General features: G+C 44.3%; 1 protein-coding gene across 2 annotated transcripts; it reads right to left on the reverse strand.

The window, feature by feature from the left end:
• Window positions 1–664: 664 nt before the first annotated feature.
• PSME3 (proteasome activator subunit 3) lies at window positions 665–5994 on the reverse strand. 2 transcript variants are annotated; one of them, XM_020888056.2, is made up of 11 exons: window positions 5538–5994; window positions 4840–4872; window positions 4654–4716; window positions 4353–4457; window positions 3303–3351; window positions 2373–2485; window positions 2062–2130; window positions 1862–1929; window positions 1708–1762; window positions 1496–1582; window positions 665–906 (listed from the first exon to the last, which is right to left on the reverse strand). In XM_020888056.2, exons 1-11 carry the CDS (start codon window positions 5577–5579, stop codon window positions 826–828), a joined length of 765 nt encoding a protein of 254 aa, XP_020743715.1. In that variant the 5' UTR covers window positions 5580–5994; the 3' UTR covers window positions 665–825. The 2 variants fall into 2 exon arrangements, with proteins under 2 accessions (XP_020743715.1, XP_020743714.1); XM_020888055.2 differs by lacking the exon at window positions 5538–5994 and adding an exon at window positions 4975–5106.
• Window positions 5995–13459: the final 7465 nt, after the last annotated feature.

The following is a 13459-nucleotide window of genomic DNA, read 5'->3' on the forward strand; positions in this document are numbered from 1 at the left end:
GTGTGTGTGTGTGTGTGTGTGTGTGTGTGTGTGTGTGTGTGTGTGAGAGAGAGAGAGAGAGAGAGAGAGAGAAAAGGAGAGAGAGACAGGGTTTACAGGTGGGCAGGGCAGGGGGGGAGGAGCGGGCATCAAGTAACAGCAGCAAGGCATGTGTGTGCTGCATGTGTGTATGTATATCACACACATATGTGTATGTGAAAATCCTAGTTATAAAAACACCTGAAGGAGCTAGGGGCTTGGCAGAAGAAGGTCTAAGGTGTTTCTTGTCATGATCAGGTTCAAGGTACAATGTATGCAGACGGGAAACCCTCAGTCATCACCAGGGCAACTGTGGCAGGGAGGATCCAACATCCCACAGTGGCAAGGGACACTAACCTTCCTTCTGGAAGAGAGGAGTTGGTCCCCTCCACCCCGCCCCAGTTCCTACAAGACACCGAGCACTCTCCTTCCAGTTCCCTCAGCTTCTAACCAACTCATCATCAAAAGGAAGAAAACACAAAGCCCAAGACACAGGAGGGAGCCAGGGAGAGAAAACACAAGTATTCTTGTGCCAGGATACTGCGCACACAAACCTGGAGTTCTCCAGAAATTAGGACGGGGGGCGTGGGGGTGTTAGGGAAGGAAATAGAAGAGTTCCTGAGGCCTGAAAAAAGAGGTAAACACGTCACAGAACTACATGAGAGTTTCATTAGACTCTAACTAAAAACAGAGAGAGGTGTGATTACTATTTCCAGCCAGCTTCCCCATCACGATAGTCATGTAACAAACCAAGGCAATGTCGGTCTTGAGCCAGACTCACAGAGTCCCCTGACCCTGGCCCCGGCCTCAGTACAGTGTCTCTGCATTGCTGCTCCGGGGTCGTTTGATCTTCTCAATATTTTTCAGGATCATGTCATGTAGAGTGACCTGGGAGGAGAGGATCAGGGAATCACGTGTCTATTCAACCCCTACCTCACTAGGAAAATGAGACACTCCCACAACCCCCCCCCCACCCCCAATCACTCACATGACCCAAATCTCACTCAAATCTGCATTCAGGGTGGCTGCCCTTCGACCTCTCTCATACCCCGGACATAGCTGGGGATATCCCAGGGTCCAAGAGTCTAATAAATAACATTTATGAAGCACTTCACATACCAGGAATTACACTAGGTCCTTTAATGTGTTAGACGAAGAAACTGCAATTTGAGGTTAAACTTGCCCAAGGCCCCACATTACAGGTAGAATTAGTTCTAAATCTATGCCTGACGCTAATGCCCACATCTTCACCTCAAGACTATACTGCACCCTTTCCCATCCAGGTAGAAAGAAGGAAGAAAAGCACCTAGACACCTTCAATGACCTCATGGGGCTTTCAGTACTCAGTTGATGGGCAGAATTTATTCCACTCATTTTACCTCCAACCCCCAACTCAATCCCTAGAGAGAGGCAGGAAAACGGCCACCAGAACTAAGAGAAGCCAGAGCAACTGTGGGCAGGGTCCGAGGTAACTTACATATTGATTCCTTAGCTCTGATATGATGAGCCGAAGGCTGATATATTCTTTCTCGTCGATCTCTGTCACGGTGCGACGATAGTCCTCCTGATGAGGGGCAGAGAGAAGTCTTGTTCCTAAGGCCTGACTGTCACCTACACAGCTCTTCCTAGGAACAGTTGCTCCTCCCTGTCCTACCACTTCCACCCTCAGCCCAAAAAACCCTCACTTACCACATGGGGATATTTAGCTATTTTAGAAACCAATTTGGCTCTTGTAATATAATATCTGGAAGGAGAGAGAAGAGGAGAAAGCTGCAGGAGACCCCAGATGGTGTTCACCACCTCACCAGCCCCCAATTCCTGGGCCACACCCCAGATGCCCTACCTAGAAATCTGGTCCAGATAAGATGCAGCTTCACTCTCAACAGTTCTCAGTTCTGCAACTGTCTCCTCCTGAAAAAAAACAAATGAGTCAAAAGTCACTTCCATGTCATCCCATGGCAGAACACAAAGGAAAACAGAAAAGCAGAGGAAGTGAGAATACTCCAACACCTTCCTCTCCAGTTTCTATTGCAGGTGCCTTACCTGAATGGACACGCCAAAGTTGTTCCCATCTTCTATCCTAGGAATCAGGAGTTGTACCCACATTTTGACCTGGAGGGTGAGGGGACCAAAATACATGTATGAGGACCTCAGCCCTTTCTCCTAAAGCCATGAAGTACACAATTCAGGCTGTTGGGGCCACAGGCCAGGAGCACAGGAGCCAAGATACTTAGTCTGCCAGCTGCCACATCACCTCCACGCCTCCAGCCCCATCATCGAGTACATCCATCATCTAACACAGTTCAAGATAGGGTATCTGGGGTCAGCCCACAGGTCACTAGCCCCTGCCTCACCGTGTTGCATTTCTCAATCAGCAGCCGGATCTCAGGCTTCACTTTCTCAATAATGTCCACCAGCTGCTGGTTGCTTTTTAGCATCCCATTGGGCATCACAAACACCTTGGTTCCTGGCAGGGATGTGAGGAAGATTAAATTATTGGTGTGGAAGGGCAGGACATAGCATTCCAGGTCTCTCTCTCTTTCCCAGCCCCATGAGATGTTATGACCTTGGCCTTTTATCTGGCATAACCCTATCTACAACCTGACACCCCCAACAGAATAAAAAAGAGAACACATGGATTAACAGACTAAACAACAACAAGTCTAAAGTATTCCACAAGTCTGAAGAATAAGGAAATTTAAATATGTTCTATTTTTCCCATGGATTTGTGAGAGCTCAGGACGCATGGTTTCCAGACGATTCTCATAAGGAGTACGCAACCCAGATCTCTCTTTCACAGTAGGGTTTGCACTCTTAAGAGATTCTAATGCCTCTGCTGATCTGACAAGAGGCAGAGCTCAGGTGGTAATGCGAGCAATAGAAAGCAGCTGTAAATACAGATGAAGCTTTCTTTGCTAGCTTGCCTGTTGCTCACCTCCTGCTGTGTGGCCATAGATCAGTACCATGATTGAGGATCCCTGCTCTATAGACTTAATATGTCAACTATTATTGAAGAGGAAAAAATAACATGGAACTGGCATTTCTGTGAAAAATCTGTGATGTGTAGTCCTCTTCAACCTGTCTCCCTTGGCAGTCCACACTAAGACAAACCCTCCCTGTTAAATCAGAAAATTAGGTTTCGAGTGCTAAATAATGATGATGCTTAGAGGACATGGGAATGTGAACTCTGGGAAATAAAATCAGATCCTGCTTCCTGGCCAGGAGAACACATTCTGCATCTGCCGGGAAGGGTTGGGGTGGGGGACGATAAAGGCAGCTCTTACCCTGGAAGGCCTCTTCACATTCATCCAATCTTCTCTTCTTGTAAGTGGGCTAAGGATACAAACAGACGGGAATTAGCCTGTCCGACATCCACATCCCCATCATAAGTTACCCTTCAAGCAAGTTTAATTCCTTCCTCAACCCCACAGGTTGTCTTAATTAAGTTATGCACAGTTTATTAAGCACATACAAGCCTTTAAGATAAGATTCTTGCCAAAATGCAACTTAACCTCTGCTGGGAAAACCAACCTTTCAAGAAGTATAAACAAAGGAAGCAATTAGGGGGAATTCCCTGGTGGTCTAGGGGTTAGGACTCAGCACTTTCACTGCCAGAGGTCCAGGTTCAATTCCTGGTTGGGGAACTGAGATCCCACAAAAGGGGCATGCTGTGGCCAAATATAAATAAATAAATAAGCAATTAGGGGAGGGAGAATATTACAAACAACAGGAAAAAATGAACCACTGAATGCAGAGTTAGGGTAACTAAGGGAATATGTGCAAATCTGCCAATTCCATGAAAACACACAATATTCAATCAACAAATGTATTTAGCAACTGCTATGTGCTGGGAACAATGCTAGATGCTGGGGATACAAAGATAATGAAGATAGTTTCTGCTTTCCAGAACTGCAAGTTCTATCAGTGAGACAGTGATGCAAAGAACAAGGCAGTGTCATCAGTGTTATGATAGAATGTGGACATATAACTGGTAACGACTCAGTATCAAAGACACACAAAGGCTAGGACTGTAGTTACATGACAAGAAAAGTCTTGCCTAGAGTCATAGGGACAGACTAGATCACTTGTGGGAACCTGTAGCTATCTGTCCTATTTCAAACTCACTCTAACAGAGTAGCATTAACACATTCACCTCATGCTACAAATGAAAATCAGAATCTAAAGGAGGTGCTCCGGAGTCATAATGTCTTAAGAATCCTCATTTCCAGATAAAAATCCCACCGTCTCCTCTCAATATGCTTCAACTGACCAGGAAATAGAGAACAGAGAACCCCTATTGCTTTGGAACACAAAGGAAAATATAGGACACTTACACCATCCAGTCCATCATGGCTGTTGGTGAGAAGAATGGGGTCAGGGACTGGGAGATTCATGTCTGAGTGGATCTGAGTTAGGTCATGGATGTTTAGGATTGGTTCCTGAAAGAGAGATGCCCACCCCCCAAAACATTAGTCTTTTCAAGATGAACAAAGAAGTATTTCATTCAAAAAGCAAGAAATGAGAGTGCGTTATGGTACACAACAGAACAGAATCAGCACCTCATCTGTCCCACCGGACAGAAAGACCCTGGCCAAGAAAGTTGGGGAATCTGAGGAAAAGAAAAGCATCTCTCACCTTCAAAAAACTATCAAGTTCTAACAACTTCTTTGGGAAAAAATTTGCCACCAAGTCTTCTGCCTAAAGATGAGGGAAAATACAACCGAATTAGTAACTGTGGGAAGGCCTGTCTCTATAGATATCTCTTCTCTGGGGAACTCCCAACTATTAACCAACACTCATTTTTCTACTTATTTCACTCACCTCACTTGTGATCCGCTCCCTGAAAGAATCAACCTAAAATTAACGAAGAAAGCAATTCAGTAAGAGCAAATCAGCAGCTGGCAACATAAGTTTAGGCAGGTTGGGCAAACCCAAATCCAAATGTCTTCCCCTCACCTTATAATTGTAATGAGAAGCTGAGAGGCCCCCAGACTGCAAATACTTTATTTTTTTGAGGATCCATTTCTCCATCTCAGGAGAGGGAAGCGGGGCTTGAGGGCAGCACCCACCTGTCTTCCCCCCCTCCCTCCCTCCCAGTCTGAAGCTGTCTGACTTTGAGAGCAGACAAAAGACAAGCAGATGGGGGAGGTGTGAGCTCACAAACGTTTCAACTCCCATCCAAACCTGGCCTAGGCAAGCCTGACGCCAAGGGCAGGGGCAGTAGCAGCGTATGGAGCGGCGACGTTGCCGGGCTGGGGGACTTTCAGCTGTCACTAGCCTAAAGCACTAAGTCCGCCACGTGTCCGCGAAGGTCTTCCCTATTCGACGGGGTACACAAGGCCACCCCATATTATCCTCTCCCCCGATGCTGTCCCCGGGGGTGGGGGGCTGGGCTGAGCCTAGCGGAAGCTCAGGGTTGGTGTCCCCAGGGAGACAAAGACGCCACGGGGAGTCGGAAATCGGTCAGACAGCTCGGGGATCGAAGCGAGGGGTAAGGAGTCCTGGGCCGGTGCCGCTACCTTGAGCTTCACTTCCTGATCCACCTTCAGCAACGAGGCCATGGCCGGGCCGGGCCGTGTCCGCTCCGCTGGAGACCGGAGGCGCTGTGGGCTCCGGGGAGGGGGTCAGAGGGAAGGGGGAATCTCGGCTGCTTTCAGGACGCGGCCTCCCTCGCTGGGTCACTCACTGATCACTTGCTCCCTCCCTTCGTGCCGTCGGTCAGCCAGCCCGCCTGCTGCCTGTCCCTGCTGCCTGCTCCCTCTCTCGCTCACCCTCCCGGCTTTCGCCGCTCACTCCGGAAGTTGCGTCACAGCCAATCGCCGGGAGTCCACCGAGGATGCGCACGTGCTCTGCGCAGCCGCGCTGAGGTTCCGCTCTGGGAGCTCGGCACTCGGCTCTTACCTCCCAGTTCTTGTGCCGGATACGGGTGAAATGAGAGGGAGGGTGGTGGAGACCGGTGTAGTGAGATCTGAGCCTCAAAGAGACTCGGGGATTGTTTACCTCTCTGTTTGCCCGGCACTCGCTTTCACGGAAGGGACCTTCTGAGCCGCTGCCCCATCTCGAGCGGGGAACCCGACCGACGATGCCGTCGCGCTCCAGTGACGTCGGCCCGAGGAAGCTGGCTGTCCCAGTGCTGGGTTCTGGGCGTCTAGTCTGTTTGGCGCACTGACTCCTACCCTTGGCCGAAGCTGTAGCGTTAGACTAGAACCTAACAGAAATCCTATTGCACCAGGCTTCCTCACTTTTCTCTGCCACTTAACCACTTATTCTCCTACCCTTCCAGATCTCAGAGACCAACTGCCTGATGGATGGGCAAATTGATGCCCAGAGTCGGGTAGTGCTTGTCGAGGCTACACGGTGATTCCAGAAAATGCAAGACCAGAACTCAGATCTCCTTTTATGGCAGTGCTGTATCCGTTTTCCTCATGGAAGGCAGAGACTATAACTCTTAACTCACCCATTCATAAGGTCTCTCTTAATGTTGGTTATTTCACCCTAAAATGGACTAAGCTCTGGGACAGCAATGTAGAGGCTAGAAATAATGTGACTCACTTATATAAGTTAAACGTCCTTTGATAGCCACCTTAAAAAGTAAAACCGGTGAAGTTCGTTTTAATCATATATTTAACCATTTATCCAAATATTTCATGGTGTAACCAATATAAAAAAAAATCAATGTGATCTTGTACATCCTTTTCTCATACCAAGTCTTTGAAATTCAGTATGAATTTTATGCTTACTTGCACACCTCAATTCAGAGGAGCCAGGTTTGCAATACTCAGTAACTTTATGTGTTTAGTGGCTTCCCGAACAGCACAGTTCTGAGAAATCAAAAGTAAACAAAACTCAAGTTCACTGGTCTAACGGGACTTAATACTGGGGAAAGAGATCAGAAAAATCAGAAACTGACAACATAATTGCAAAATCTGATAAATGTTAGGGGGAATATGGCCGGCATATTCATAGAGAATATCAGGGGTCTATTTTAGATAAAATGGCCAAGAAAGGCCTCTCAGATGAAGTGACAATTAAGCTCAAATCTCAAGGATGTAAAGGGGTTAGCTTGAGAAGAGTGAGAAGAAGAGCCTTCAAAGGTATGGGTGCAGCACAGGCAAATGCTCTGGGGAAGGAAAGAGGTGGTCTAGTTGAAAAAATTTTAAGCGCATTTATTTTTCATTTTACTGATTTTTTTTTTGGCTGCGGGATCTTTCCTGAGATCAGAGATCAAACCCGGGTCCCCTGTAGTGGAAACATGGAGTACTAGCTACTGGACCGCCAGAGATGTCCCAGTTGAAGAAACTGAAAGACTAGTTAGTAACCTGGGGGTGGGAGTGGGGTGAGGAGGGTTGTTAGGAAACAATTTGGTTTAAGTACAAAGGCAGGTTATCTGATTTACATTTTATCCTGGGCACACCTCTGTGTTAAGAGCAAGGGAGATGGGGGGAGGGGGGGGAAAGAGCAAGGGAGATGGTGGGAATACACAGTTTAATGAAAGGTGACTGACTGTGGCCTTTGGAATCAGAGACACCTGCCTTCAAATCAGGAGCCTCAGCTTCCTTTGTTGTTGTTCAGTCCTTCAGTCTCGTTTGACTCTCTGAGACTCCATGGACTGCAGCAAAGCACTCCAGGCTTCTCTATCTTTCCCTATCTTCCGGAGTTTGCTGAAACTCATGTCCATTGAGTCGGTGATGCCATCCAACCATCTCATCCTCTGTTGCCCACTTCTCCTGTCCTCAATCTTTCCCAGTATCAGGGTCTTTTCCAATGAGTGGGCTCTTCACATCAGGTGGCCAAAGTATTGGAGCTTCAGCTTCAGCATCAGTCCTTCCTAACTGTCATATCTTGGGTAAATTATTGAAATGGTGAGTCTCAATTCCCTCATTTGTAAAATGTAACTTTAAATGTTACTAATAGATAGTATGTAATTTAGTAGGTTTGTTATGGACACAGGCAGGCACTTGATAAATAGTAGCCGTTATCAGATAAGCTAACTGTTCATGCTTAGCATGAAGAGGTTACTCCTTAAACTATACAATTATTCTCATCCCCACTTTCAGACTCAAAGCCCTTTTCCACTTATTCAAGACCACTTACAACATGGCCCATACTACCATTCTTATTTTTTAAAAATATGTTATTTATTTGGCTGTGTCCAGTCTTAGTTGTGGCATGTGGGATCTTCATTGTAGCATGCAGCATCTTTCATTTCGGTGCAAAGACACTCTAGTCACTTTAGTTGCGGGCGCTCAGTTGCTCTGAGGAATGCGGGATCTTAGTTCCCCGACCAGGAATCAAATCCAAGTCCCCTGCATTGCAAGGCAGATTCCTTGCGCTAATTTCAGGTGAACAGCGAAGGGACTCAGCAATATATATCCACGTATCCCTTCTCCTGCAAACTCCCCTCCCACTCAGGCTGCCACACAGCATTGAGCACGAGTTCCATGTGCTATACATCGAGGCAGATTCTTAACCACTGGCCCACCAAGGAAGTCCCACCATCTTGCTTATTAACATCTAACAGTTTTCCCCTTTTTACCTCTCCTTTCTGTTAACACTTGTTCCTAGTACTTTCGAACTCTGATCTGGAATTTAATTTCAGGAATGCTTTCTCAAATTAACTACATCCTATTTTAAGTGAGCCATTACCCTGCATTTCTTTCAGAATTAGTAACTTCAGCTTAGAAGCTTAATATGTTTGTGCTTATTGAAATATGGCTTTGTTCTCAAATAATTGTGTTTTGTTTTCTTCAAGTAGAATGTTAGTCGCTTAGTGGTGTCTAACTCTTTGCAACCCCATGGACTGTAGCCTGTCAGGCCCCTCTGTCCATGGAATTCTCCAGGCAAGAATATTGGAGTGGGTAACCATTCCCTTCTCCAGGGGATCTTCCCAACCCAGGGATGGAATCCGAGTCTTCTGCACTGCAGGCAGATTCCTTTCCACCTGAGCAACCAGGGAAGCCCCATAGGAAGAGAGGTACACATTCCTTTTTTCTTTCTTTTCCTCCTCCTTCATCCAAATGTTTTAAGTAATAGGCACTCATTTGTTTATTTATTCAGTGAACAATTGCTGAGGGCACCACTATATTTAACAAACTCTGTTCATTCCTGGGTGCTTATGAATCCGTGATCACTGATGACTGATTTTATTTTAAATTCATGTCCACAAAAGTCACATGGGTGCTCCTGAGAGTCTCTAGTGTTCCTTGGCTTGGAGACAACCATCTTCTCCCTGTGCCTCTTCACATGTCTTCCTTCTGTGTATGTCCATCTCTGTGTCCACATTGACACCCCCCCCCTTTTTAAGGACAACCAGTCATACTGGATCAATGACCTAATGACCTCATTAACTTGATCATATGCGAAGACCCTGTTTCCACATAAGGTCACATTCACACGTACTGGGGTTTAGGACTTCAATATCTTCAAATTTCAATATCTTCTGGGGAAAGTTCCACCCATAACACATGCCATTATCTGAAGTTACATTCTCATTGGTTTACATGTTTATTGTCCAGTTCTCTTTTCAAGAATATAAACTATTAGAGTAGTTCACCAGTATATCCTCCCAGACCTAGACGAGCGACTGGCACATAGTAGGTCTTCAATAAATATATTTGTTAAATATATATATATACTTGTTGAATTGATGACCTATGGTATGTTGTTGAATATTCAGTTCCTCAGGTACTACACCTACTGATTGTCACATATTCTCCAAACAGCAGAGCAGACAGTTTACTATGTGCTGGATGTTGTTCTTTGTGCTTCATATTATTAGCTCATTTAATCATCACATCACTACCCTATGTGACATACATTATCATTCTCATTTAAGGTGTTTTTTTTTTTTTTTTTTGCCACCCTGCACAGCATGCGGGATCTTAGTTCCCCAACCAGAGATGGAACCTCTGCTCCCTGCAGTGGATATGCAGAGTTCTAACCATCAGACCACCAGGGAATTCCCTATTATTATCATTTTACAAATAAGAAAACAAGGTCCAGAGTGGTTGAGTAACTTGCTCAAGGTCAGGGTTGGTAAATGACAAAGACAGACCTCCAAACCCATAGCTGTAATCTCTAGAAGCCCTTTACATATCTACATCTTTCTGAGATGGTGTTAGTGCAGCCCTATAGGAAGAAATGTACTGAATACAACTATGATTCAGCCACTGGTGGCTCAGACGGTAAATACACCATGGAATATTACTCAGCCATTAAAAAGAATTCATTTGAATCAGTTCTAATGAGATGGATGAAACTGGAGCCCATTATACAGAGCGAAGTAAGCCAGAAAGATAAAGACCATTACAGTATACTAACACATATATATGGAATTTAGAAAGATGGTAACGATAACCCTATATGCAAAACAGAAAAAGAGACTCAGATGTATAGAACAAACTTGTGGACTCTGGGAGAAGGCGAGGGTGGGATGTTTCAAGAGAACAGCATTGAAACATGTATATTATCTAGGGTGAAACAGATCACCAGCCCAGGTTGGGTGCATGAGACAAGTGCTCGGGCCTGGTGCACTGGGAAGACCCAGAGGGATCGGGTGGAGAGGGAGGTGGGAGGGGGGACCGGGATGGGGAATATATGTAAATCCATGGCTAATTCATTTTAATGTATGACAAAAACTACTGTAATGATGTAAAGTAATTAGCCTCCAACTAATAAAAATAAATGGAAAATTAAAAAAAAAAAAAAAAGAGTCCACCTGCAACACAGGAGTCCCAGGTTTGATCCCTGGGTTGGGAAGAGAGATCCCCAGAAGAAAGGAAATGGCTACCCACTCCAGTATCGTCGCCTGGAGAATTCCATGGGCAGAGGAGCCTGGAGGGCTATAGTCCATGGGGTCACAAAGAGTCAGACACAGATTAGTGACTAACACTTTCACGAACTTATGAATCAGTTACACCAGTCTTACTTGAGAATCCTTGGGGGATGATTCCACTCAACTCCTCTAGAGGGAGTTTCATGCTGAAAGATCCAAGGAATAAGGATTGTAAAGACTATCTCCGATTGGTAAGCAATACCAGGAGAAAAGCAACCTAGTCCCACATATTATGTCTGATGCTAATTATAGGAGGGCATACACATTTAAAATACTAGAGAGTCACTTCTGAAAGTGGGAACAGCTTTCTAAGCAATATAAATCATCAAGAAAAAAAGCTGATTTGACTTCATAAAAATGTAAAACGTCTGCATATCTGGAAGATACCTTAGTTATTAAGAACCTAGTAGACAAATGAACCAAGAGCACAAGTTTCACAAAAGAGTCAATATTTACAAGTAACCAATAATGTCTACTAAAATAACAAGGAAGTACCAATTTTTTTGCCCTTGTTCCTCAACTATTGATATATGATAGCTGCTCCTGGCCAGGCCATCTTGAAACAGGCTCTCTCAAACCTTACTGGAGGTAGAATATAGGTATATGAAACCACTTTGGAAAACAATTGCTAATGTTAATCAAGAGACATGAAATAGCCAAATTCAGTAATCTCAGTGGTGAGGTTCTAGTTTTAGGAAAACAGTCACCTTTTCACTGCAGCATCATTGTAAGCACCAAAACTGGAAGCAATGCAACAAAGAAACACATTCAGGTAGCACTCAGGTAATGCAGTCATGAGAATGACAATTACAAAATCTGTGTAACAACAGGGGAAAATACTTATTATGTAACATTAAATTTTAAAAGCAGGATACAAAAATTGCATATAAATTACAAATATAAATACAGCTTTGTTAAAACTGGAGAAGGAAATGGCAACCCACTCCAGTATTCTTGCCTGGAAAATCCCATGGACGGAGGAACCTGGTAGGCTACAGTCCATGGGGTTGCAGAGTTGGACACGACTAAGTGACTTCACTTTCACTTCACTTCACTTTGTTAAAATACACAGTGACACAGACTTAGAGAAGGAATTTATGGTTGCGGCGGGGGTGGGGGTGGGGGCGTGGGGGAAGGGATAGTTAGCAAGTTAGGGATGGACATGTACACACTGCTGTTTAAAATGGATAACAAATAAATAAATAAATAAAATGGATAACTAACAAGGACCTACTGTCTAGCACAGGGAACTCTGCTCAATCTTATGTGGCAGCCTGGATGGGAAATGCATTTGGGGGAGAATGGATACATGTATATGTACTGCTGAGTCCCTTAGCAGTTCACCTGAAACTATCACAACATTGTTAATCAGCTATATCCCAACACAAAATAAAAGTTTAAAAAAAATAAAATGAGTGACTAAAACAAAAATAAAATACAGAAACATCATAATGCAAAACATAAAACCTAGAGTGTGGTGAGATTATAGGTAATTCTATGACACTATTGCCCCAACTTCCTGTATTGTTATATTATCTTTCTGTAAAAGTTTAATTTTGCTGTAAATGAATTATAGGCTTAGTGTCAAAAAAACTAACAGTACAAATTTGTATTAAGTAAAAATCTCTGTCCCGTTGTTTAGTGAAAGACACTGCTTGCTGAATATCATTTCCTATAACATGTCATATTATGTACCACATTATTTTTTATACAAACGGAATTATATCGTTTACTGCCTATGACCTTTCTTATTTAACTGATAATCATCTCTTGCCTCAGTTCATGCGAAACCTCCCAGCTGGTCTCCCTGCTTCTACTCTTGCCCTTCTTCAGACCATTCTCAAAGTAGCCAAAGGAACCAAGGAAAAAGCAAGTTATTCCATTCTTTTTAATGGTCGCATGGGGCTGCAAAGAGTCAGACACAACTGCACTACTGAGCACGCACAGTATTCTGCTGAATGAGTAATACCATAATTTATCTAAACAATCCTTATTACTGAAGGAAATTTAGCTGTGAACTTTATTGTACATGTGTATTTGATCACTTGTATTATCTATTAGGAAAATTCTTAGAAAGAAATTTTATGAATCAAAGAGTTCAAACATTTAAAATTTTTAAAGACATTCCCAAATTGTCCTCCAAAAAGACTGTACTAGTTTATACATAGAGTTCCCCATATGCTCATCAATACATGATGTTATCAACTAGTTCAGTTCAGTTCAGTTCAGTTGCTCAGTCGTGTCCAACTCTTTGCGACCCCATGAACCGCAGCAGGCCAGGCCTCCCTGTCCATCACCAACTCCCAGAGTCTACCCAAACCCATGTCCATTGAGTCGGTGATACCATCCAACCAAATTATCCTCTGTCATCCCCTTCTCCTCCTGCCCTCAATCTTTCCCAGCATCAGGGTCTTTTCAAATGAGTCAGCTCTTCGCATCAGGTGGCCAAAGTATTGGAGTTTCAGCTTCAACATCAGTCCTTCCAATGAACACCCAGGACTGATCTCCTTTAGGATGGACTGGTTGGATCTCCTGCAGTCCAAGGGACTCTCAAGAGTCTTCTCCAATACCACAGTTCAAAAGCATCAATTCTTCAGCGCTCAGCTT

Source organism: Odocoileus virginianus, chromosome 17 (genome assembly GCF_023699985.2).
Source record: "Odocoileus virginianus isolate 20LAN1187 ecotype Illinois chromosome 17, Ovbor_1.2, whole genome shotgun sequence".
NCBI lineage: Eukaryota > Metazoa > Chordata > Mammalia > Artiodactyla > Cervidae > Odocoileus > Odocoileus virginianus.

What these genes read in the sequence shown, in the direction of transcription:
- PSME3 (XM_020888055.2), bottom strand. Translation starts at nt 5,049, where the DNA reads ATGGAGAAATGGATCCTCAAAAAAATAAAGTATTTGCAGTCTGGGGGC. An exon ending in CTTCTCATTACAATTATAAG is followed by an intron (nt 4,873 to 4,974) that starts GTGAGGGGAAGA and finishes CGTTAATTTTAG; the next exon opens with GTTGATTCTTTCAGGGAGCG. An exon ending in GGGAGCGGATCACAAGTGAG is followed by an intron (nt 4,717 to 4,839) that starts GTGAGTGAAATA and finishes CCTCATCTTTAG; the next exon opens with GCAGAAGACTTGGTGGCAAA.